We start from the raw sequence: 26,828 nt of genomic DNA, 5'->3' as shown, positions 1-26,828 counted from the left end.
AGGGAAACTGCTGCGTGTGTCTTTCATGCTGTGCCTACATGTTACACAACACCGACATCAGTGGGAATGCGAATCCCAGCAGAGTGCAAATGTCACATTGTTGCACTATTGATATTGTGCATAAAAAACTCTCTGATATGGGTAACTTCTTTATACCCAGCAGATTATGTCTTCATGTTTTCGTGCCTAGAGAGAGAGGAGGTGTGTCAGGCAGCAGCAGACAGAGAAAAGGCAGAGAGACCTGGCTAGTGTTCCGCCAGGCCAGACCAGTCCATCAGGGAGATAGGAGAGAACTGTCGGCTGCACAGTCTCAAAACAGAGACCTCAGTCTGGTCTGCTGGACACTGTCACACTCCTGACAGCAGGCACTGTTCTGCATCTGTGTGTTTGTGCAAAGATCAAGGATGTGACTTTTATTTCATTCAGAAATTTTATTTTGCCTCTTTTCACTCCTGACAAGCTGTTCATATTTTTTATCGTATATTTATGTTGCCTTGAAGTTTTTAATACATGTTTAGTTAAGTCTAAGGACTGTGTGCATGTGTGTACCAGGTGTCTTGTAGACATAGTGTCTGCTGAAGTACAAGGTTGTCTTATAGGTTTCTGTAACCCTTCGTTCTGACCTCCCTCCCAGCTGTGAGTTTATCTACTGAAAGTGTAGTAATAAATGGAGAAGCAGACCACCATGACCCTTGCCCACCATGCTATTATCTAAAGAATTCATGCACAGAATACCCCCTTTTTTCAACACGCACATATGCACGTACACACAGAATAGAGCAGCTGTTTCAAGAGTTTGATGCAGGAAGTGCTCTATTAGTTCCAGTGGCGAGGACTGTGATATCTGGCCCCAGGGGTTCAATGAGAGGTTGTGTGTTTGAATGTGTGCTCTCGCTTATGTGTTTGTGTGTGTGTGTGGACATGAAAGGGTTGGGTCATTTACTCAACAGTAATAGCTCAGTCACTACAAGTAGCGCAATGAATGATTGTTTCATCACAGGGAACAATTCCTGACAGTATAAATGGCTGTGTATGTGTAAGAGAGTGTGCAGACGCGTATCTGTGTCAATGAGCATTTAACCACCTGCGCTAGCCCTCCGTATCTCCTATTGGAACCCCATTGACATTGTGGAGGAGCCCCTCTCCTTGTGCTAAGTGCATGAGTCAGAGGTCTCTTGCAGGGGTCTACTGACCCTTTGTTGGCCTGAGAGACCCACTCAGTGACCCAAGACAAGAACTCTATTTACTGGGTTGCTGTGGTCTGAGAGGGAAGAGTATCAGCACATGTTTAAAAGGCTCTCAAGTGACCCCAACTGAATTATTAAAACAAATAATTTCAGGGTATGTAGTTCTGAATTGAAATTAATTGTCTGCATAAAAAACAAGAATAATGCATTGCAAAGAATCCATGGCAACAATGTAGTTTCTAATCGGAAAAGATATCCACTGGCTTCCCCAAAAGCCCAGAAAGATCGGCTACCTACTTTTTGACTTTAAACTGAATCATTTGAATGGTAATATCACAAATATTATGCAGGGATGCATTTAAGCAAAAATGTTTCAATATTTAACCAGTGAGGCACAGAAGCAGAAGGAACACTGCCTTTTTGTGAGCCTCCGTGAAAAAAAAACGGTGAAACAGGATGCATTTAAACTTGTGCAACTTTCCTGGAAAGACAGTGTTATTTTCCAAAGCAGAACCTGAAAGCTAAGAGTTGATACTCATGAGGAGGTGCAGAAAAAAATTGTATTTGCTTGTGTTGTTAGGTGTGTGGGTGGACAAGAAATGGGTGGTGCAGCCTTGCTCCGTGATTTGTCTGTCATAGTCATTATTTTCTTCTCTTTCTCTCTCTCTTCTTTTCCCTCTTTCTCCTTCTAAGCAAGTGTGGACATAATGGGTGTATTTTCACAAACAAAAGGAAGACAGATGCTATCATTTGCTCAGTTGAGGCTAAAAACTTAAATGCATGCACATTGACAAGTTGTAGGAGTCCATTTTATGCTAGAACAACAGCACGGCTCTACTTCACTATCTAGAAGAACAGCGTGTTATCAAAATACATACTACAAAAACACAGTTCTTAAGTGTCCTCAAACTCACACAATATGCATACACAATAATAACATTCTCTGCCTGCACATTACAAACATACACTTGTCCTCCACAGCTATCTCTGCCTCATTCTCCTCATTGTTTGGAGCACAGCTGGCCTCTTTGTTTTACTTATCTGTCTCTCTCAGTGGTTGTTGAGCTCTGGTCTTTCATACAGCTGGGCTAAGCTTACACGCAGCTCTGTTTATGGACTCTATGGACCATACCTACGGCTCAGCTTTGATTCGCTGCAAAACCTGAGGGCGACAGATTAGTCATCTGCATGCTTGGGGGAAAGGATAATGTCTTTGTTTTACTGCAATACTGTAAGTGCAATTGTTTGTAGTCTTTCATGGTCTCTGTTTATGTGCTCGGTGATATGACTCACTTTAAAGTTTGCTTCACAACATGAAAGCCTGGTCAGAGAAATGCCAACCTGAACAACTCATGTGACATGACAGAAAATATCAAGTAGTATGGGACAAAACACTATTTTTAAGACTCATATTGAAAGGGAAGATCTCCAAAGGAGTCACCTGTCAAATAACTATAACCCTCTACCTAGATCTTCACTGTAAATCTCTGGATACATTTCAGCGAACTGCCTAAAATCTAAAACCAAAGTTCTTCAGATGAACCTAAACACAAAGCCTGCAGAGTCATTGCGCCATTGCTCTCATCTGGATCAAGAAAGACCGTGTAAATGTCTTCAGTATGGCCCTTGGTGATAGCAACATCTGGTTGGACCCGAGCCCAGGCCATTTGGCTGTTGAGGCCTCTGACACCTGGTCTGAAACAGGCCAGTCTTAATGCTTGCTTTGTTTTCTCATGTCTCGAGCTCGTATTTTGTTTTATGGACTACTGTAACTTACTAGTTCAGAGCGTGTGTCTGCGTATGTACCGACGCACCGAGCTAAGGAAAAACAGTATTTTGCCTGGCTGCAGGTTAACTTGATTGTCTGGGTTTATGATGTATAGGAGCCACCCAGTCTTAATCCTCCAGACACACATGATGATATACATCTTCGCTGTGTGTCGGGGGAGCTCTATAAGTCTGTTCTGACATCATGTGATTTTGTTTCGACTTGAGAAAAACATGGGAAGAAAAAAGGAAAATAAGGATAACACAACTTTATTTGAATGCCGTCCTCCCTCCATAAAGCTGATTGTTTTTCACTTTGCAGTGTTGGGTTTAAAGACTCACCAGAATGTGGTGATTGATGGGCGGGCAAACCAATTAGTTATGGAGAGGTGAGAAGGGTTGTAACCAGATAGGCAGATAATCTATTGGCCCTCAGAGAAATGAAGCGGTGTGAGAAAGTCTACATATTTGTGTGTGAGTGTGTGAGTCACAGCTTTTGAGCTTCGAGGTCATGATTGACAGATTTGAATTGTCTCTGTTTTGTCACAGTTGTTATTTGTGTGGGTGTGTGTACGTGTGCCTAAGGCAGGCCATTTCACAGGTGTGTGAGTGTGTGTGTTACTTCAGGGATAACTGTCCTCTCTCCACTAAGCTGATGACAAAGCCAACACCTGGTAAATGGGGCCAACACACACACCCACACATATGATGACACACATCCACTTGCAGCTCTATCCCTCGTGGCTCAGCTGTGTGACGCAGGCGTGTGTCTGCTTTAAAAGTTTGTGCCACTCTGAATAACACATCCTTTTGAGCCTGTGACAGAGGCCAAATGCAGCTACACATGGGTGTCAAACACAATTAATTTTTTACTACTTTGAATCTACATTTGCTCTACACATGGGCTTTCTTGTCTGCTTGTAATTTTTTTCTGGGATACAGATAAGATCTAGGAGTAATAAGAAAATTAGAGTTGAGAACTAGGTGCTGCTGTTGATTAGTATTAGTTTATTCCTTTAATCCAGGGGATTTCAACGTTTTGATGGCAAATTTGGAGCATATGATGGAGGGCTGAACACAGCGACATGCATATCTCACTTCCACAATAAACTTTTTAGGTGGGTAATGGTTGATGCAGTAGTCAAGTTGTGTATTAAATGCAAGCCAAATTATTGAAAGGGATGATTAAAATATAGTGCATGTCGTGTAGCCATTGGAAACAATGTTCTATTCTCTCTCTTAATAAGTCTCTTAATAATACTACAGGTTTATATTATATCTTGTTCTTCTTTTAAGATCCAGATATTTTTCACTGCAGTTTCTCATGCTGATATGGTAATGGGGCTGAAGAACTTCCCAACCCTGAAATTGCGACATGATTTATCTTTGACTGTAGTGTTTTGGAGTGTAAAGTCTCTAACTTAAAATCCAATCCAGTATATTCTCCCTGCGGTCTGACCTCATGTACACGTGGACACTGTCCGTTCTCGTTCTCCAGCCTCTGCCAAACCTCCTCTCCCTCCTCTGCTTCCAGAATCACATCGCTGTGCCTCTTTTACTGCTCATTCTTACTTTTTATGGAAGACGTCTGTCTGCCTTGCCGTCCTCTCTTTCGTTTTCTCACTAAGTACATTTCCATCCCCGGGTCCCATTTTTTTCACCATGTGGCATTCTGGATTTCAGCAATGTTATTGTAATTATCTCACTGAATGACAAAGTCATGCAAGGGCTTCTTTCGCTGTCACAGGGAAATGTGACGAGTTCACTTCAGGAGCACATCTCTGATTCTTCACATATATGCCTTGAAAATCACAATGTCCCGTTCTTCACCTGCAAGTACATTTCTCTTTATCTCCAGAGGTACCCCCCCCTTTCACTCCCTGTCTATGTATACATCTTTCTCCCCTTACTGTCAACCTTGCCACTTCCCCATCTCTCCCCTCCCTAGCAGAGTAAGGCGCAGAGTGTTGACATTGGGTTTTGTCCAAATATGTAGTCTATGGGGCTGGAAGGTAGTAATGAGAGCCAAGAAAAACAGCCTGGCTCTGAGTCTGACAACCAGGCTTGTCTTTCTGATGAAACCAAATGAAAACAGTATTTTCTATCCTTGTTATTCCCTCCCTCCCATCCTCCCGACTTGCATCCCTCCTTCTCCACCTCTGGCGCCTCTTATTTGCAGACTAATTTCTTATTAAGTGCCTGTTTAAAACTTTTGCATGGTCAATAAAAGTGTTAACGCGATAATATATGTAACTTTTGTCTTCACGAGGGATTTGATACATAACTTAATTTGAAAATAATATTTGAAATGACCTAATATATTTATTGTCATGATATTGCATATTGTGAAAATTATCTGCTGAGCGCTTACGTGGAAGTGAGGCCACTGTATCGTGGCAACAGTTGAGGAGGTGTGAGTCCCAAGAGAGCAATAGTATAAATTAAGTTGATTGAAATAAGCAGAGGGGACACGTGTCTCCTGATTTTCAGACATTTGACACCCTGCACACACCTAAAAGCCTCTAAAATACTTAAGTCCTTGAAGTTGTCATTTCACTATGAGGTTATAACGACATCGTGACACTGAGAGACACCATGCACTGCTGAATTATCCGTTTTATAAGTGAATGTGTTGTGCGAGTGTTGGTGCATGCACCCTTGTCTTTGCAGTGTGTGTGTGTGTGTGTGTTTGTCTGTGTGTGTGGGTGGAGGTCAGGAGGGAGCGCAGGATAGAGGAACAGATGTGTGCTCTATTGTGGTGGTGTGCGTGGATGGACGGGGACCAGGTGCAGCCTTTGTCTCCCCAGCATTTAAGTCCACTCGCTTGCATTCAGTCGCCTCGTGCCTCCCCACCCCTCCCCTCCACGTCCTCCTCCACTCCTTGGAGGGAAGGCAGTAACGTGTGTGTGTGTGTGTGTGTGTGTGTGTGTGTGTGTGTGTGTGTGTGGAGGAGGGGCTGCCTGGCTTAGAAGGCTCCAGCAGTCCCTTCTGCACCCCCCTCCTCCTCCCTCACAGGTGACTGTTGGAGGTCCCAGCTGGCCAGCTCTTGGCCGATTAGATCCATATGGTACAGAAGGAGGAGGAGGAGGAGGAGGAGGAGGAGAAAGAATTGCCCATCAGTTGCATGAGTGCTAAGGGAGCGGTTAGCTTGTCCTTTTTTTGCCCTGAGCTTCAAGACACTTCCTCAGTTTTTCTCTCTCTCTTGTCTCTCTTTAATTTGTTCCTCTCCCTGCATATCACACCACATTGTTGTTTATTCTTGCCTGTTTTCCCCCACAATAATCTAGTTCATTTTCAAATCTATTGCTCTTGAGCTAATGTTTTCATTGCTGATAATGTGTAGATTTTATTTTCTTGTTGAGTTTGGGTGTGAGGAATACACCAACATTGTTTTTACAACCCGCTGCAGCCCAATGCGAATAGGACTAAATCATAGTGGTAAGCGCTCTAACAGTCAGCCAGCGGGATTCCCCACACTGACATTTTTGGATGCTAGCTGTTTCTTAGAGAGCTAGAAAGTTTAAGTACTGTGCCCTCATTGCGTAGTATATGTACGGTAGTCTAGGTTGTCACAAAGAGTAGAACGAGACGAAAAAGCTTACTCTCCTCAAAAAGAGGAAAAACGAGCCTGACTCTCTCCTATTTACATGTTTTGACTTGTTAGCTGCCAAGCTAGCCACCAAAACACACAAGGTTTTGTTCAGTGTTAGGAAATGATTAGATGCTGTGTTTATAGTTGTTGGTCAGAAAGCTACAACTAAGCTAACTCAAACACTTCAATTTTGTTTTCTACAGGATACAACATGGATTTTTGAGAGCTTTAAAGTTGATGTAAGGTATTTTTATGAAGCTAGGTTAGCTAGCTAGCTTGGTTTCCCTGTTGTTCCAGTGATTGTATCCAACATGTCCTATCTTCATGTTCTGGTCTACCTCCTGCTAAGAAAACATTCATCAGTATTCCTTTCAACCAGCTGTTTTAAGGTTTGCTTCACTTTGCTGTCTGTGGGTGTTAACATATCTTCTGGGCCTACATAGTTGTACCATTGCACATGCCGCAAATTGTCTTTTCACTCTCTGATAAATTAGCCAGGCCTGTGTTACATCCTCTCTCACCTCATCCACAATGACAGCACAGAGATAGCAGTGCGGCACGGGCACACACACAATCCCACATCACCACACACCCTTGCACACACATGCTTCACGACTCACAGCCGCCAGAGAGTTTTAAGCTCATAGTTCAACCACGAGCTTAATAAACGCTAACACTGAACACATTTATTTATACATCACATCGTGCAATTTATTTGTACTGACTCAAAGTAGGTTATCCATCTCCACTTCATGTAAAAAAGTAAAGGAGTGTTATTTGCACTTTTTTTGTCTTGTCGTTTCCAATTTCATTATTTAACAGATAGCCTTTAGTCACATTAGTGGCTCAGTCAGAATAGCCCTCTTCTGTTTATCTCTCTCTTTCTGAGCCTCACTCTGGAATCATCACCTGCAGAGGCAGAGGCAATTAAAGCCGATCGAATGTTTTAATGCAAACGAGTGTCACCTGAAGCTGAACAAACAAGGAACACCTGGCTAGCAACAACCGCCATCACCACAGATGCATACTATTTTTCCATCCCTGAAATACAACAACTGTCGCAGAAAGCAAACAAGTAAGCTTGAGTAATCAACAAGCAATCAACTTAATATTTATATTGTCAGTTTGAAAAGAGATGAGAGAAGATAATAGGTAGAACAGCAGCATGGAGCGGTGAGAAGAAGTTATTATTTTTCAATTTGTTGGTTTCCTGCAATATATTCAGTTTGCATTGGTCTTCTCACTGTGTTATCCCATTTGATTCAAAGCGTTGTCTATGCATCAAGGCATCCATGTAATCCTGTTGATGTGTAGTGTGGAGCTTTACCTTGCCTTTGTTCCATTAGAGCAAAGATGACAGGTGGCATTTAGACCAGACAAACACCCCACATCCTGCTCTAAGCCAACATTCACCTGAGTTAACATTAGACACTTTGTACACTTTGCGTGTGTTTTGTGTGTGTGTGTGTGTGTGTGTTTTGTGGTTGCTGTAACAGCTGCCTCCCCTGACAGTCCTGTGACTATATAGGAAGGACTCAGGTGCTCGCAAGCCAGATGAAGTCATCCAGCTATGTACGCCATCTAATTGACAAGCAGAGGCAATTCTCTGTGGGCTGTCAGCACTACATGCACAGACACCTGATGTCTCCTGTTTTGGCCATTACCTCTGGCACAGCTAACGACAGACCACGGCACATCTTAAGATTGCACGAACACAGCTGTGGCAGAATTTCCATGCTGATATGGGAGGCACAATGAGACATATGTACCATATGTTTGCATCTGTTGTGCATGTTTATAACCTTTGGCATTATGTGTACCTGTCACTCAAATACAATATCAAGTGTATCAAGAAGCTTTACACGGATGTTTAATTTGGACTATATATTGACATTATAAAAGGGGTGGACATTGTCACTGTGATGTCACCCACTGGTTTACGGACTATGTTTTTTGAGGGCTCGAGTTTGGAAATGTTGGTTTTTTGGAACCAGAAGTGACCATATTTTGAGGATGGAGCCTGGGAGGAGGATGCTATGTATATCTTTACCTTGGTTTGCAAGGTACATTAAAAATCAATACTAGACACGTTAGAGTGTGTTTTAGTGCAACAGAAAGACATTTTTAGATGACTAAAATGCTGCAAGTAACTTTCATGAACTGAAAAAACAATATAGCCTTGCCCAAAAATATACCCCGTTTAACTCTAAATGTGACCATATAAAATAACATCATGCTGTATTGAAGTAGACTTGAAACAAGCTATCAAGATCATGAACTCTTTAGGAAAATATTTACGGAGGTAATAAATCAATTGAGAAGTAGGGTCCTTTTCTCATTGACTTTCATACAATCTGACATATTTTTGTGGAGTCGCCCCCCGCTGGCTATTTAAAAGAACTTCCAAATTGGCCACACTTTTTAGTCCCGGAGTTTGCTGCTTGAGTTGGACATAAAACTACTGTTCACTGCCAGTGGAGAACTGTTGATGATGAACTTGTGAATACATTTCCGTGCAGTACTACTGTATAGCACAAGCTACATGCTCGTGTGTGTGTGTATATATAAAGTTGTTTACATGGTAACAGTCTTGACACTAAGGCCATATGCCCCGTTGATTCTGTTATTGAGATGTCAGTCTAATTTCCTGGCCATACGGATGGAGTGTGTGCAGAGCTTTGGAACCGGTGTGTGTGCGTGCTGCAGGCTGCTTCCTGCGGTGCACTGGCAGACCGCGTGTGTGGTGGGTATGACAGTCCAAATGTCTGCATAGATCCCTTCTTCCTGCCCCCTATGTTGGTGAACAGGTGGAGCGATGGCAGGCAGGCCACAGGGCTGAGAAAAAATGAAAGGGTGAAGAACAAGACTGCAAAACAGAAGGAAGAACAGTCAAAGCTGTATAATGAGTTGCAGACTTGACAGATTGAGAAAGTGTGCAGTTAGATTCTAGGAGAGATAAGCAGGGCTGAGAGATTTGTTGTCAAAGTTTCTTTTATGTTGCTTGCATATTCGCTCACTTTTTCTCTATATTTTTGCACTCACAAAATCTAAAATGCTTGTTTATTCATTCGGCGGGTGTAATTCCTCCTTTTGAGTTCTCACGAGTTACATTCTGACGGCTTAAACCTTCCAACTTAAGCCTTTATAAACTGGGACCCTGTGGCTCAAGGCCATGCAGAGTTCATAGCTGTGAAAATGATATAAAGGGTGCCATTGAAGCCAAAGCCCTAAAACCATGAAACCACATTTAAAAAGCTGCTCTCTTCTGACCCATGACCTGCAAGACCATGCTTGTCTATTAATCGTCCATTCTTGAAGCAGTTAGAAAAGTCTGATCCACTCTAAATGGAGACGGGACCCAGCCTTCATGGATCTCCCGGAGACAAAGACGGCTTCTGATCCCACATCTCCCCACCGCCACACCCCCATTTCACTTTCTCCATACCCCTTATCTGGTGGTCTCATTCAGCCCCAATAGCATATTGAGAAGTTGCGTTTAACATTCAAAAGCTCTGCCGATCTTGTTAGTAAAGCGTGAAATAACCCCATCCCTTTCTCTCCCTGTCTTTTTCTTTACCCCCCATTTGTTGGGGGACTAAATGAGGGGGTATTCTTCTCCCACACAATAAGCTTCTTCAGCATTTCTTCTGTTATTGATCTGAATAGTTGGGAGTGAGGGGCTAAACTTAAGACATCTGGCTCTTTGATGGGGGGGAGGCAGGGCGGTTGATGCCTTGGCAGTATGTGCTGTGTGATGTGAAGTGGGTTGGGGGTGGGCACTTTTGTTTTCTTTTGTGGCTATAGAATCTTTTGCATTGATTTAAACCATTTAGCTGATAGCGAACGTAAATGTGGTCTTTTTTTATTTGCTCGTTTATTCATCGCGTGGAGTTAAATTCCTTCATTTCTTTTTGGGAATTTCAATAGAATGGTTGTCTTTTAAAACCTAATTTGTGCGTATTTGTGTGTTCTGTTCACGACATGTAGAAACAATGTGGCAATAACTTTTTTTAAAAGCATTCCAGTTTTTGACCCACAGTTGACCTCTCTCCCCCTTTTTCTCTCTCTGCAGACAGTAGAGAGAAGAAGAGCCCTGCCATGCCCGGTTCTCCTGTGGATGCTAAGACTCATTCCAGATCAGCCCCCAGCAGCAGCGCCAGCTCCACGATGCCACCCCTGCCTTCTGTCAACCCCAGCGGCCCTCGGCCGGCTTCCTTCTCCACCACAGCATGTAAGGATCACTCTTGAATTCTTTTTGTGGGCAGGATTCCTTTTACTCTATCAACAGCAAGCCTGTGACGTTACTTCAGTTTCCATTTCAACCTCACAGTTTGTGTTTTTGGCAGATGGTATCCATAGTCTCATAAGGGGGATCAAAGCATTTGCCAACTCTAATCAGGGTTCATTTTAATTTCCCCTGTCCTTATCTCATGTTTCCTCCCCAGTGACCAATGGGAATCATCATTCCCCACCAACCCTGAATGCAGTGCCGTCTCCACCGCAGCGCTACAGCAACGGACCGTCCTCTTCCTCTTCCTCATCGCTGGCTAACCAGCAGCTGCCGGCCACCTGTGGGGCTCGCCAGCTGAGCAAGCTGAAACGTTTCCTGACCACGCTGCAGCAGTTTGGCAACGACATCTCTCCTGAGATTGGAGACAGTGTCCGAAGCCTGGTTCTGGCCCTCGTGGTGAGTTCTTTGTTATCATGTTAAAGGCATTCTATGCAGGAATTGTTGCTTACTGTTTTTTAAATTCAAACTTAGCTCCTCCTTCCCAGCTCAAAGAAAGGGTAAAGACAATCACAGATGCACACTTGTTTTGGATGAGGGCTGCAGAGTTTGGAAAAAATCTTGAATTTTTATTATTTTGACAGATATTGCAGTTGATATATGAATCACAATATAGGACAAAATTATTAGTTTTGCACAATGATTCTCATTTTCATTGTAAAAATATATTAATATAATCGTGTTTTTGTTAATTGTGACAATCTGTGCCAAACCATACTTAATTCAAAATTATATTTTAGCACATAAAATGCTTTTATTTATTTTTTTACCAAATGTTTTGCCTTGTGATCTGGATAGTTTTTGTTATACCTTTAGAGATATTTTTTTAGCAATTGTATCTGGCATTTTGCCTTTCCTTAGATTGACTTGTTCATTGAACTTCACTTTCCCTGTCTCCTAGAATTCAACAGTCACCATTGAGGAGTTCCATTCACGGCTTCAAGAGGCCACCAACTTCCCCTTGCGGCCCTTTGTTATTCCTTTTCTTAAGGTAAACACATAACCAGCCTCACCTCTCTCTCCCCATATTTGCTTTGCATTATTCCGTTGGACTACTTCCTTTTTTTCCCCTTTGTAGCCATATTTTTTTCCCGCCTCTAGCCTGTCACAATCATCTATTGCTTCTGCAAAATCCCCCACATTTCTCTCTGCGGAGGTTGTCAACCAATGCCGCGTTATTAACCACAGAATAATAAGTGATAAAGAGAAGATCCTTGACATCAACATAACACTCTTTCAGCATGATCTGAATAGTCTATCAATTCAGAGCTTGTGAGTCACGATAGAAAAGTTATAGACTCATTAAACTTTATTAATGTGTTTCTAGGATACAATGCCGTCGTCTATAAATAGGCATCTGTGTAGGTTTTCTAATTGAATAAACGGCTTCTTTGCAGTTCAAAGTAGCTATCAAGACTTGCGTGTTGACTTGACAAGCAACAGATGAGTGTGTGTGTGTGTGTTAAACAGCCTCTCGAGCCCTTTTGTAACCAAGGGAGTGCACAAGAGTATACTTTTTAGGAGCTCCCCTCGGTAAAGCAGCCCATAAATCTTCAGTCAGTTGTACTGCTGTAACTTCAAGCGGTTGAAATCTGCTCTTTTTCCACACTTACCTCTTACTCACCTTTGGAGCCCCTCCATCTGTCTGCCTGAGAGCGCCGAGACAAGAAACCTCTGTTCCCCTCCTACTAATTTATTACGAGGGGGTGGGGTCCCCACAACTTAATTCCAACTCCTTGTGAGTAGGCTGTCTTTAAAAAAAAAAGAGAGAGAGAGAAAAGGAGTTGGGGAGAAATGGACAGATGGGACAAAGTCAGGGGGTGAGGAAGTGGAAAAGAGAGAGAAGTGGGTGAGGAGGAGAGAGGGAAAAGTGGGAACTCGGAAGTGTGAAACATGCCTATAAAGTGTTCCCTTCCCTTTTTATGGGCTTCAGTGTGCCATATGGAGCCGCTGTCCCGTTAAAAGAGCATTCAGCTGCCAAGGCGCCGCCAATCTAGCATCCGCCCCGCTGAACCCCAGAGATCCCTCTGCTCAACTGACACACAGCACATGTGTCCGCTAGCAGGGGCCCCCAGGGGAAGAAGGGAGGCAGAGGAGCATGGGAGACTGGCAAAATAAGAGCACAAGGGGTGTCACAAAGAGTAGACCGTAAGCAGATGTATCAGCATCTCCGAAGAAGAAGGTACACCAATAGGGAGAGATGCCGCAGCCGCTTGAGACAGAGAAGAAAAGATTAGAGGAGAAAGGGGGCCTAGGTTTACAGAATCTGCAAGATAATGGCTGAAAGCGCCACATAATAGAAGGAGGTCAGAGTCACAAAATGAGAACGGCATGGTTATTTAGTCGGTTGCTCAAGAAGAGGGAGAATGAGGGAGTGAGGAAGCGGTGTAATTGCAAACACACCAGAGTCTGTTCCTAATTAGGGAAATGCAGGGAACAAAAGCGAGATGGAAAGATAGGATGGAGACAGTCGCAGATAAATATATATAAAAAAGAGAAGTTGAGGAATGAGGGAGAAGCCGAGCCTGCGTATGATTTGTTATGAAATGTTTTACGTTTATAAGCCTCTGTATCGCCGTGCATGTCTACGCTGCGAGGAGCGTCTTGTGCTATGTAACCAACTTCAGCAGCAGCTTCGAAAACTCAGCCTTTTTTCTATTTGAGTCAGGGAAGCCACAGCCACCATGGAGGCAGCCACAGAACAACACCCAGACCCAAATTGAGCCTTAGAGCCAGACCTCAAGGAGTCAGTGCCCCCCCTTAAAAACCTCCTTTCTCCCACTACAACGTCGTCCCCAGGAGGCACATGTACCCTGTGTCTCTAAGCTCTTACAGTAACAGTGTGCTGGTGGTCCGTCGAGGAGTTCTGGTCTGCTTGCTTGACATCATCCGGCCACTTAATTTTAATGACAAGCTGACTGGTAGGAAGTTTAGGAATATACTTGAATTCAATATAACACAATCAGCCATGTATCTCCAAAATTGTTTAATATTTAAATGAAATAATCAAGTTGTCATATTTGTTTGTCTCCTGCCTTCTCACAACAGACGAGCTAAGATAGCTAATAACTAAATAAGTCCTCTTGATCCCTTACTGAGGACATTAGCATTCATTAGTCACGATCAAAACAAACAATGACGGTCAATACAAACAGCCGGTTAAAAAAAACAAAGTGTCAATATTGGGTATAAATGAATAATTATCAATATATGAATTCTGTGAGTGTTTTTTTTTTTTGCGATTGCATTTTTAATAACAATTTAGATGAGATAATAGGCTTTGAGAGTCTGGGAATTTATGGTTTGGGTACCTTTAAAGTTTTTAACTGGGTACAACACTGATCAGTCATACTATACATAGATAAATAAAGTTCATTTTCCAGTGTTTAGACTTCTCTCAAAATGATAACGAAAACTCATTAATTTCTTTCTCTCTTGCCAGGCAAACCTTCCCCTTCTGCAGAGAGAGCTGCTCCACTGTGCACGGGCAGCCAAGCAGACCCCAGCGCAGTACTTGTCCCAGCATGAGCATCTCCTGCTAAGCACCACCATGGCTTCCTCTCCAGACTCCTCCGAGCTGCTGATGGAGCCTCCGGAGGCTGTCACTAAGAGACACAGCCCCAGCAGGTTAGATAACAGCTATAAATTAGAGGACTTATGTATATACAGCCTTCCTCCCCCTGCTCTGTTGTTAAACTGCCCTCTCTCCTTCAGAGCTAAAGAGAACGGCTTCCACGAACGACCCCCGCCAGCCATGGAGCCCGCCGCCAAACGAATCTGCACCATCAGCCCAGCTCCCAGACACAGCCCCGCCCACCCGCTGCCCCTCAGCGCCCAGCTTCACCCGACCCCTCCGCCCTTGCAGCACTACGCCCTGGACGACATCGCAGCACCACACATCCTCCACCGCGAGCACAGCCAGCGCATGTTGGAGATCCGCGAGCTCAAAGACAGGCCCAGACTGCCTGGTACGTGATACTGATTGAGTTATTTTTCTGGACAGGTTTCTTAGAGTCATTTGGTTTTCGAAGTCAACGAATACTGACATTTTATTTATTCCTGAAGAGTAGTTCAATCCCAGTCATGGCTGCTGCTAGTGGAAAAGTTCAGCAAATGAAAACAACTGAGTCATTTATTCAATCCCCCCCCCCACATTTTGTGGCAGTGTATTCCTACAAAATCACCCAAAAGCCTTTTCATCTTAATCTGGTTCTTCGCAGCATTGTGAATGCAAGTGGCATTGGACACACTTGCATGAAACCAGACACCCGTACAAATATTCCATGACCCACAACGGGTGGTCTCTGAGTTTGTGTAGCCGTCCCCGTATATATATCTCTGGAGTCCACATGTGTGTATAAACAGAGCCATACTGTCCAGGCAGGGAGGGTTGCATCCACTCTGGTGTATATCTACCCTCCATTTGGGGCTTGTCAGCATGCAGTGGAAACAGCAGTAGCTCACAGACACACACACACACACACACACGAACAGAAACACACCTTGATATGTTCATGGTAGAGGTGCTGTGTTTACGAGGCCTTAGTCCCTTGTCTGACAGCCTCCCGCCCGCCTGCCGCCACTTAACTCATAGGCGCACAAACGCACACACACATAAACACATCAGTCCACACACTCGTGGCTTTGAACTGATGAACACTGATGAGAACCAGGAGTAGAGAAGAGGTTGAGGGGAAGGCTAGAAAGTGTGTGTGTGTGTGTGTGTGTGTATGAGGGGATCATTATTCTTTTCAGCAGGCCTAGTGTGCATGTGGCCTCTTGTTGGCTGTTTGTTACTCATTTCGAAGAGATTGTGGTTTGCTGTGTCTTTGTAGTCGCTGTGTGTCTCTGTCTATGGACATGTATCAGGATGTTTTTGGGCCTCTGCTCGAGTAGAAGCCTGTGTGTGCAAACTATTATTGCTGTTAAATGTACAATGAGATATTGCTTAAGTCATAGTATTGTGCAACAGCTGAATTGGAATCAGATAGTTCAGGAAATTAGTGCGTGTGTCTTTTGTGTGTGTTCATGGTAGTTATGGTCCACAGTGAGTGTCAGACCGGCTGGTTGTGTTTAGAAGTGGAGCCACTCCACTCAGCCTGAGTGTCTCCCTACTGGAATGCTGTGAGCTCCAGGAGGGGAGGTGCTAAGGGAGACTTGTGCGTGCGTGCGTGTGTGTGTGTGTGTGTGTGTGTGGTTGAGGTTGACAGCTGACTTCCAGATGTGTGCAGGCTCTGGGTGCTGGAAGTCTGTTTTGCATCACAGGCTTCTCCTTTTCTCTTTCACCCACCCTTTCTCGCTCACAATCCCCCAGTCCATCTCACATCTTTTGTTTCCTATCTTGCTCCCCATTTCCCCTCATTGCTGTCACTCTTAATCCTGGAAGGTGCTGCCTTTGAGTCACGTCTCTTCTCCCATGCGGGGAAACTATTTAATCCCAATTTACGACAATTACAAGATATTTCATGGGGAAAGAGGGAAGCTTCTCTGTCTCAAATTTAAAGTGTCATTTCTGTCGTCTTAAAACGAGCACAAATGTGCCACAGATACAGATATATTCACACCTTTCAGTCACTGTCACTCGTGGCCTCCCTTACATTAAAAAAGAATGTTAATCACATTGGTCTGTGGTCTGTCTTGTGTGTGTTTTAATCAGGCACTAACGGGGGCTACCGCGAGGAGCCGGTGGACCACAGACTGACAGACAGAGAGTGGGCTGATGAATGGAGGCATCTGGACCATGTAAGTGTGCAGACAGGCACTACTACTGCTAATGGGTTGTGATATAGAAAGAATGTGCAATGTAATTTGGTCCAAAAAGTTATTTACTTATCACGGCATGAAAGCAATAACACATTCATAGCATATCTGGACATATTGGAACTCATGTTTTGCTACTAATAGAAACAATAAACACCTAATATACTGGCCTGAAATGATATAGCAGCTAACAGTTCTTACCCTAGGAGTAGGCATGTTATTTCCTGAAAAAATCTACAAAATCACACTATTTATTATAGCCAGAAACAGTGAAACAGAATTTAATTTGTTATCAGCTGCAGTGAAAAATGAGGCCACAGAAAAATGTGATAGGAGCAAAAACACTCAGAAGCTGCTTGAAGTTCAGAGGGTTAAGGCGTAGTGATTAGGATTTGAATATAGGTATCTCACAAGTAGCTGAAAGAAAACTCGGGCCAATAAATATCCGTGTGTCCATCTTCATCCTCCAGGTGCTGAACTGCATTGTGGACATGGTGGAAAAGACACGGCGGTCTGTGAGCGTGCTCAGACGATGCCAGGAGTCAGATCGCGAAGAGCTCAACTACTGGAGACGACGCTCGAGCGAGCAGGAGGACCCACGCAAAGGAGGCTCAGGCTCGGCTCCCTTCTCAAAGACACACAGCCCACACTCTGCAGAGACGGGTACGTGCCGATACGCCCAATTCAGTTACTTTAGTGAGTCACAGGAACCTATAATTCTGTAAATCTTTTAGCCTGATAGAATTATATACCATGGAGATAGTTTTATTTGCCCAAGTTTTGAGAACTTCTGCCGTGCGAGTGAATATAATTTGTTCCCTGAATTTAAATTTGGATACACTGATTCAGATGATAAGATGCTTGGGGGAACTGAATGTTACATATAAATTAGCACCCTAGATGTGCTTCAGTCTTGGATGCTGGAAAGAGATTTGTGTAACTTTGAGCAATTCACACTACAGAGGTTACACATACATCCCAGTGTCAGAATACTAAACCCGAACCTACACTACTGGTCAAAAGTTTTAGAACACACCAACTTTTCCAGAATTTAATTGAAAATTATGCAGTTTAATGTCTGTGTACTCTGAAATGAATGCACATTTGCAACATTTAAAATTCTTTATTGAGCATGATAGTGTTTTGAAAGTAAAAAAAAGATTCAAAATCACATTTTATGTTGGACTAAAGGACTAAAAAAAAGAGACAAAATGACCAAAAAAAGACACAAAATGACAAAAAAAAGACACAAAATGACTAAAAAAGACACAAAATGACCAAAAAAAGACACAAAATTACTTACAAAGACATGAAAATAATTCAAAAATGGACAAAATAGCCCAAGACTCCATAGAGTTAAGTTGTTAATCCATTTCTTGTTCCCTGAAAAAAGGCCTACCGTACTTGTATAATTCTGAAATGTACATTATTTTTCAGTTTTGGTTAAGCTTACCTTTTTTTATTTACCTCTGGCAGTTCACCACTTACCTTTGTACCCTTTCAAGCTGTTCTTTTGACTTGAACCGCTTGAATTTCAATAAAAAACTGGAAAAATTGGGGTGTTCTAAAACTTTTGACCGGTAGTGTATATGTGAAGTTGGTCTCAATAAGATATTATGATTTCAACATCCTGAAACACCCACCAGGACAGCCTTTCTTCTATTCCACACGCTTCATGCCGTCTAGTGGTCCTTAACAGAACTGCGGCTAAGTCACGGGGTTCGTGAGTCCCTCCACAGTTAGTCCAGCAGTCTGCTGTGTACTGGCACGGTTCTTTCTGAGTGCCAGCCTTGCCTTCCCCCTGCTGGTCCATAGTCACAGACAGGTGCCAGGACTGGCCTCGGCCATATCGGCCACAGAAGGGCCGTCCTGCCGTCCTGCAGGCTCAGAGACCCAGAGCTGGCTGACTCGCCTGAGCACCATCTGGGCCCCCAGCCGGGAAGCCTGCCTGCCTGCCTGCCTGGGCTCGGGCTGAGGAAGAGTGTGGTGGGGGTGGAAATGGCGGCAGGGAGGGTGTATTCAGGCTGGGTTGAAAAGAGAGGATGTAAATGAAGGAAGAGAGAGATTGCAACGCGGAGACGGAGGATATAAGAGATGGAGGACGAGGAGATGAGCCAGGTGGCCGTGTTGGAGAGGCTAGAGCCCAGCAGCGACGCAGAAATGAATTGAGATGCAGGGAGAGAGAGACATTTGAGGGAACAGACAGAATGTTGACACAGCTTGTTGGTCCGCAATTCCCTCCAAGCCAAACACATTCCTTCTAAAGCTGTCAGATCTCAGATCAGTCCAAGACTCCGATAAACAACAATTACGTTGGTTGTGTGGCCTAGATATGCCGACTTGTTTGCATCGAGGACAAAATAAAAGAGCACTTGACAAAGATAATATCACTGCTTCTCTTTGTGATCACCTGTTACCTTGATTGAGCTGTCAGTCACAAAGTCAGCCATTATTTCAACAATTAATCATCTTAATATCTTTATAAGCCTTAGCAGGTGCTAATCCCTTCTGTCTCTGCTTTCCCGCAGACTCCCAGCGCGACTTTGCTCCACGGCCAGGATCAGCATACGTTACAGATGAGATCTGGAGGAAAGCTGGTAAGAACACCATCAAATTAGAATTTTTCAATAATTGTTGTGTAATTGGAGAAAATCTTACAATGTTTTGTTAGTTACGAAGGCAACCATAATGCATTTTATTCAAGCACTAATGAAGATTACAGAGGACGATTAATGATGTGAATGTTTGGAATACACATGAATCCCTGTGCTGTGTAGCTGATGTGATTGTGGAGATTTTAACACACGTGTCCTGCCTGATGTATAGAGGAAGCGGTGAATGAGGTGAAGCGTCAGGCCATGGATGAGGTCCAGAAGGCAGTAGCAGAGGCTGAGCAGAAGGCTTTTGAAATGATTGCTTCAGAGAGGGCTAAGATGGAAAAGACTCTGGTTGATGCAAAGAAGAAGGCCAAGGAGGACGCCATCATGGTCATCAATGAACAGGAGGATTCCAGTGAGGTGAGCAGCGATCTAGATCATTGGGATTTTTTGAAGTTGTGCATTAAAGCACATAAGATTCTTTTTTTTACATACACGTTACAATTAGATGTACACAGTCATACTTAAAGCTGCTATAATCACATTTTTTCTAAATAATAAAATTGATCAAATGACTACATCTAAGAGACAACATTCTTGTTTTGGGTTCTCTCATCTCGTCCTTTATACCTAGCTAGGACTAATTAATGCTTGCTAATTTCCAGATTAAGAGAAACAAAACAGACATCAAAACAGCTGGTAAATTAAAATGGTAATGTACATTGGTAGCTGTGGGTATAAAGGAATTCTTTAAACTTTATTTTTAAGAGTTTTCCCAGCCTGGAAATATTTGTTTTAGGTAAGTCTTAAAAGGCTACACAAACACTAAAATAAATATGTAATTTTCCAAAGGTGTAAGGTGCTGGAAATGCTTCATTTTAATTATGGAAAAGGTGAGTTTAGTTAGTTTGGTTTCAAGTTTAGTTAATAGCTTGTTTCAGCTTTTATTTTGGAAGAGACTTATCTATACAGAAACACATAATCTGCGTGTGAGACACTTCTTTTCTGTGCATACATTCCTGTGGAAACTAAAAGTCGTCTTTTTCTTTTTTTCCTCAGTGTTGCTGGAATTGCGGCCGCAAAGCCAGCGAGACGTGCAGCGGCTGCAACGCAGCTCGCTACTGCGGCTCCTTCTGCCAGCACAAAGATTGGGAGAGACATCACCTCATCTGCAGCCCGGGACTTCAGGCTCAACCCAAGTCAGTTTCTGCCATCACTGCGAGCCGGGCAGCCGCCGTGGCCACAGCGGCGGCGGCAGCAGCAGCAGCAGCAGCCGGGATGTCTCCCGCCAGTCTGGTCGGGGTCAAGGCCCCCGACAGCGTCCCTTCAGTCTCCAGTCCTGGTGGAGAGAAGGCTTCGGTCACCTCTCGCTCCTCCACCCCTTCCACCCCCGCCTCGGCCCCCGAGGCCAACGGACACTAGGAGGGGGAAGGACCTCAGCGACATCACCTATCCTCTTCCTCACCGGGGGAAGAATTGAATCAGCAGAAAGAGGGAACTATTTGTGGGTTAAGTTAGGATAACAGATTTTTCACCATTTCTCTTTGGCAGATAAAAAAGGACAGATTATGGATGACTGTTTGAGTGATATGTCAACTGGGACTTTGGCTTTGGCAAAGAACAGACGGACTCGTCTCGAATGCATCTATTGGATGAGCAGATCTCCTTAACAGATGGAAACGTGTTTGTCTTCGTCCAAAAAAACCCAAATCTTGGATCCGCCAAGGACGGAAAAAAAAACTGACGATTGATCTCAGTTTATCTCTGGCCGCGGGGAGAAAGTTATGAAAGGGAGACATATGAGAAAAAGACAGAGGAGATTTAAAAAAAAAACACTGAGGTATGAAGACACCTCCCCCTCAAAAACAATATTCTCACTTCGTCGTGTATAGATATAAGATAGGGAGGTGGTGTTGGAAAATGTAAACAGTGTAATAGTACCAGCCATAAAGCATCTGTTCTCGTCCTGTAGGAAAAATCTGACAGCAGACCACATAAGAGTCGTCTCTGCAGCTCCTCCTGTATACATAAATATTTGCTCGCCAACTTCTTGTCCGGTTTTCATATGTGTGAATGCGTGTGTCAAACGGTCGTGCCATCAGTGAATATTGTACAGCATATGATAACTTTTGTCAAAGCAATATTAAAGTGAAGTGTTCAGGTATCTCAAGCTGTTTCTGCATCACCAAAGTTGGAGGGAGAGAGTCGTCGTCATTGTCCATAAATGTCCTTGTGAACAAGAGATAATTATACACTAACCCTGCATCCTATCTACTTTTATAACGAGCTTATCTAGGGACTCTGGTTACTATTTTTCATTTCTGATCGTCAGACATCTTCATAAGAGAGAAAGAGTTGATGGTGGTTGGACCAATTAAGTACAGGAAGATGAAGTTAAGGCTTTATTCTGGTTGCAGTTTCATTTTGGCACTTGTTCGCGTCACCAGTTTTGTATAGCTGGGTCAGATGATGCTCCAAATCTTCCACCATTGCAATATTTGCATCAGGGGTTTTTAATACAGCTTTTTTCCAAGCACAGATTTCAACAAAAGGATACATCATAAAGAACAATTTAATCAGCTTCATTTAATTTAAAATTATCAAAAAAAGGAAGTATATTCTCACTGGTGCTTACATTGCCGTGGTGCAGGTTTCGAGCAGCGACTGTTCCACGGAGAATCTCAGGAGCTAAACTGTATTTGTATGTACAGATCATTCTGTTCTTTTTTTTTTTCTTTTGTCGCAGTTAGGTTCAAGTCAAAGGGTTAGCGAGGAACTTTGATTTATCATACTCTGCTGTTACAACTGAGACGTTGTTTCTGTTGGTTTTAAGATGACTTTGTAAAGAATATTATGAGAGAATGCCTTTATTTTGTGAGCCACGATTTTCTTCGTTCTTTAAACACGTTCTTTTGTTATGAGTCATAACTTCATATGAAAAAAGATATCTTGACATGAAGTATGAAATAAAGAAATAGACTTACTTCAGACTTGTCTTGTTTTCTTCTCTGACTATACTATAAATAAATTATATATATATATGGAGGATGTGATGATATAAAGGTCAACTCTGCAATTATAAATCATAGAGTTAAGAGTTAAGTATGAAATATAACATCTGTCCATGGATATAGAATGATAAATCCTTATATCCGATACAGAATATACATGTCTTTTATACTGTATTTCTCAGAAGTAACTGTACTTGATCAATATTATATATGTGGAAAATATATTAATCCACTATGTATAGTCAGTGTAAATCTTGGCAAAAAAAGGACATATTTATATTTAAATTCAATATAATTACACAGGATGAAAAATGTAGAGTCTCATATTTAAGATTGTTTGGTTAGTACAGCATTTATTGGAATTATATTATTTCTTATCTGCGAACATATTCTAATTTAAATCCTGCCATTTAAAGAGCACTGTCGCTTTAATTTTGTGCTATTTTCCACAGGGCACTTAGCATTTCAGAATTAGTCTTTGATTTTATTGGATTTAATGAGTATTGAGCAGAACAAATATCACTTTAATCACTTGAATTTTCATTATAAACCAGTGAAGCCGCTAAAGGTTTTTCCAAAAGAATTGAATAACAGAGCTTGAAATCACTTTTCAGAAAAAAAATTTTATATTGAGGGTTCCTATTGGTGCAGGAAATCCTTGAAAACACTCAGCTTTTATAATGGTGTTTAAAAATTGAGATGGCTTTAGCTTGAAATTTAGGTTAAATAGGATGTTTAGTCTTTTAAAAACAGGAGACACATTTTGCTGTCTCAAAACATAATTTTAGTTGTTAATAGCACCGTAAAATCTGATTTAATGTGGTGATAAAGTGAATACTGTAAATACTGTATGTTCTGTATAGAAATATGCTATTTAACACAGCTGTAGAGTCCTGGAAAAGCTTGAATATGCACCTTTAAAATGCTTAAAAAGTCTTGAATTTGACTTGAAAAAGTGTAGGTCCTGAATAATATGTATATTAGTATAGTACTATACTATGCAACATCATTAAACATGTTTAACATGTCTTAAAATAAATCAAACAATAGAGAACAATTGCTTCTGTAGTAAACTTCTTTAGTTTTACCGCCTCAAACTGTGCGGTACTTTGTGAATGCACACACACACTTCTCTAATTTCTGCATTCTTTTTGTCTCCTTAATGCTGTGAATCATTCAGTGACTCCTGATAAAAAATGCAAGAGGCATCTTTGGATTCAGGTATGAAATAATGAGGAGGCTCTCCTAGTGATTGAATTATTCTGAAGTGGCTGGGAATACTGTCATGTATTAATAATAATGTTCTCCACCTCACAAGGTAATTAAAATTAAGTTCATACTGAAGGATACATCTGTGGTGGCAGGAGATGTTATACATCAAAGGTTACTTTAGTCATCTTTGTATGTTTATAAAAGCCAAACATTGATTCAAACTGGGACCATCAGGAAATTTGCAATATCGTAAGTAACCACCAGGTGGCAGTGCAGGATATATTTTTAGAAGTGAAGTATCTTTTCTTCTGAAAGTTAAAGATCCATAAAAGGGAAAGTTATTCCAAAGTTTTGGAGTAAAAAACAACAGACAATGATTGTAACCTGGATCACAACGCACAATTCCTCATGTATGAAGTCATAATTTCTACAGAGAACAGAGTACATTTTACAGAGTTATCCAAACATAGCAACTATGAGCTCAGTAGTAATACCATCCTGGAAAAATAAAAATAAAAAGGCACGGACTGAAGTAAAAGTACAGCAGTATTATAGAATTTATTTTTATTTTTATCAAAAGTACACGATGAAGAAAAATGCTCTCCTATATATTATAATATTAGATTGCTATTAGCGATGCATTTATTGCACTTTTTTGTGAAAGAAGCATTTTCAGAGCTGATGAGGAACTAAGTTTATCTATTTTATATACCATTGGGTAGTTTATGTATAAAAAAGCATCAAATTGATCTGCAAATCACCTGCAGCTGCAATCCGCTAAATATAGTGGATACAAAGCACAATGTTCCCCTTTAAAATGTATATAAAAAGTATGCATACAACATAAATTATTAATACTCAAACGTAAGAACACAACATGAATAAAGGGACTTGGTTACATTCCTCCACTGTACTGTATGTATAGGCAAAGCTTTTAATTCCTCATTACAAGCCTTTACAAAAGCAGCTGCTGTTGTTGTTTGTCTTTGAAATCAGCATGGTTCCCTATTTTTTTAAAGCACCATTTTTTTTTTACAAAAAAAATGAGTTTGTGATCATTAGTTGCTCTAAAAATGAAACATGACTCATCTGTTGTCTAGAGGTAATTGCATGTGTCAGCATGTGTGCCAGAATAAGCGTTGTTGTTTATTTTGGTGCCTGTCTAGTAGCAGTATTAGAGATGTCTGCTGTATGCTGAAGATAAGATGTGAATGGTTTCATGCTGTGGCACGGATATGACATGGAGTTTTATGGTTTCTATCTGATTGTTAACATGAATCTGTAAATGCAGTTTTTATTGCATGTATATAGTGCTTTCAGAAAGTTTCACTTCCCCATAATGACAAAGCAAAAACAGGCTTTTAGAAATATTTGTGCATACGTATTCAGACCGTTTAGTCTGTACATAGTTGAGGCACCTTCTGCAGTGACATGCTATGCACACAAGGATTTGGGGATTTTCTGCCAGTATTCTCTGCAGATCCTCTCAAGCTCTGTCAAGATTAGATAGGGAGTGTCAGTGGACAGACATTTTCAAGTCTTTTTTGATTGGGTTTAAGTCTGGGCTCTGGCTGGAGGACATTCAGAGTGAGGTCAAGTATCAAAAAACACTCTCACTACAATGAAATGCTACTACGGAGACGTACATCCTCACATTAATATATTTGGGTTTATTAAATCCACAAGTCTCAGCCTGCGCTCAGACCCAAGGGACTGGCATAAAGTGGGTCTGTAAAGAAAGTACCTGTAGAACCAATTATATCAAATTTCTTGATATCTTGAGGTTAGAGGTCAAAGGACCTCTTAACAAGATGTCATGCATGACTGGCACCAATGGATTCCTTCACATTATATATTGACTGTCGGGCTTAATCTGAGTCTGATAAGTGATGCCTGTTTTTTCTCCGCCATGTTGGCTGTAATGTGGTACATGCAATTCAGTAAGCCTCACCTCCAAAATAACAAAATTAGCTACACTTATTATATGTACCATTATCAGTAAAGGAGTAGCTAAACATTTGACACACCGAGCAGGAAAAGGAAGCTATCGCTAGCTGCTATGCTAAGTAGCTAACAGAACTGAATAATGTATTAGATGAGATTAAAAAACTAGCATAGGTGTTAATAAAGCGGATAATCATCTGCTATAATGTGTTACTTTGGCAAAGTTACCTGTATGTATAGAGAGCAGCAAGCGGACACTTGTACAAGCACACAAACACCGGAAGTGACTAAATGTGCTTACTGTTAGCACCAAAATCGGTCAGCCATGTACTAGGTTTTGACCTAGCCTTGTTTGAATCATATGTGCACTTAAAAAACATTTCTGTGCTGTTGTCATGGTTTGTATTTGCTTTCCATGTTTTCTCTTGATAAGAGTTGGTAGTGTGGGTATTTCTTTAAAATAGAAGTGACAACACACCAAACAGCATATTTAAAAAAAAACCGTTTAAATAGGTAACTTTGAAAGTACTTTATAACTCACCTTAAATAAAGAGTATCTCAGTTAAGTTACTAGCTAGTCTTAAAAGTAACTTTCAACGCTTTTCTTCACACATGAGGTTCATTGCAGACTGGTCTCCCATGACTGGCATTAAGGTACATTTATTTACTGTTTAAACTGTTTTTTATAATGCTTTACCAGGAAGTTTTTTGCCCTAAATCTGGATCAGCGGTTTTATAGCATAAATTCATAGAAACTGCAGCCTTTTTTTTTACAACCGCGAACCGTATGTGCATGTATAATGACGTGGGTGCTACTTTGAGAAGACGCCACTGTACCGCGAAAGGCGAGCCGTACATATGTGCCGTAATGGGTGGTACTGACATACGACCCATTCTGTTGTTTAGGTTGGAGATCCTGTTGCTCAGATAAGGGTCAAAAAGTTCAAGCCTGTTTTCATCAGACCAGAAAATCTTGTTTCTCACAGTCTAGGAATCCTTAAGGTGCCTTTATGTGTCTTTGATGGAGGAGAGGCTTCTGTCTAGCCACGACTCCCAGAGTACCACAGTGATGGTTGACCTTCTGGAAGTTTCTCCTTTCCCCACAGGATGTCTGGAGCTCTGCCAGAATGACCATCTAATTCTTGTGACCTCTCTTACCAAGGCTCTCCGTTTTCCGATTTGGCCTGTTGGCCCGCTCTACGGAGAGCACTGCACTCAATGTTTTTGCAGCCTTGACACAGTTATTATCTCTGATCAAGGCTTAGAAACATCTCAAAGATTATCAAGAGAAACAGGAGGCACCTGAACTAAATTTCAAGTGTCATTGCAGAGGGCTTCCCCAGAGGACGAGGACCAGAGAAGGAAATTTAATTTGAAGCACGATATGCATAAACTACTTCAAAGCAGCAGTGTACTGCAGTGGTTGATGTCACACTGTGAGATTCTTAACAGAACGATTTAAAAAGGTTG

The 26,828-nt window shown here is 41.9% G+C and overlaps 1 protein-coding gene across 4 annotated transcripts in view; it reads left to right on the top strand.

Annotated features, from left to right (window-relative positions):
- Positions 1–22,179, top strand: part of cbfa2t2 (CBFA2/RUNX1 partner transcriptional co-repressor 2) — a 39,299-nt gene extending 17,120 nt beyond the window's left edge. For 2 of the 4 annotated variants that reach the window (XM_059329618.1, XM_059329620.1), the window contains exons 2-11: positions 10,619–10,777; positions 10,992–11,233; positions 11,736–11,825; positions 14,277–14,461; positions 14,549–14,802; positions 16,491–16,576; positions 17,065–17,257; positions 19,123–19,191; positions 19,421–19,611; positions 20,251–22,179. In XM_059329618.1, coding sequence (XP_059185601.1) covers positions 10,619–10,777; positions 10,992–11,233; positions 11,736–11,825; positions 14,277–14,461; positions 14,549–14,802; positions 16,491–16,576; positions 17,065–17,257; positions 19,123–19,191; positions 19,421–19,611; positions 20,251–20,613 — 1,832 coding nt within the window. In that variant the 3' untranslated portion in view covers positions 20,614–22,179. Of the gene's footprint in view, positions 1–7,185; positions 7,720–10,618; positions 10,778–10,991; positions 11,234–11,735; positions 11,826–14,276; positions 14,462–14,548; positions 14,803–16,490; positions 16,577–17,064; positions 17,258–19,122; positions 19,192–19,420; positions 19,612–20,250 lie in introns of those variants that run through there. The other 2 variants (XM_059329617.1, XM_059329619.1) reach the window with 2 other exon arrangements.
- Positions 22,180–26,828: the final 4,649 nt, after the last annotated feature.

Source organism: Centropristis striata, chromosome 3 (assembly GCF_030273125.1).
Source record: "Centropristis striata isolate RG_2023a ecotype Rhode Island chromosome 3, C.striata_1.0, whole genome shotgun sequence".
NCBI lineage: Eukaryota > Metazoa > Chordata > Actinopteri > Perciformes > Serranidae > Centropristis > Centropristis striata.
This window is presented reverse-complemented; position numbering and strand designations above follow the sequence as displayed.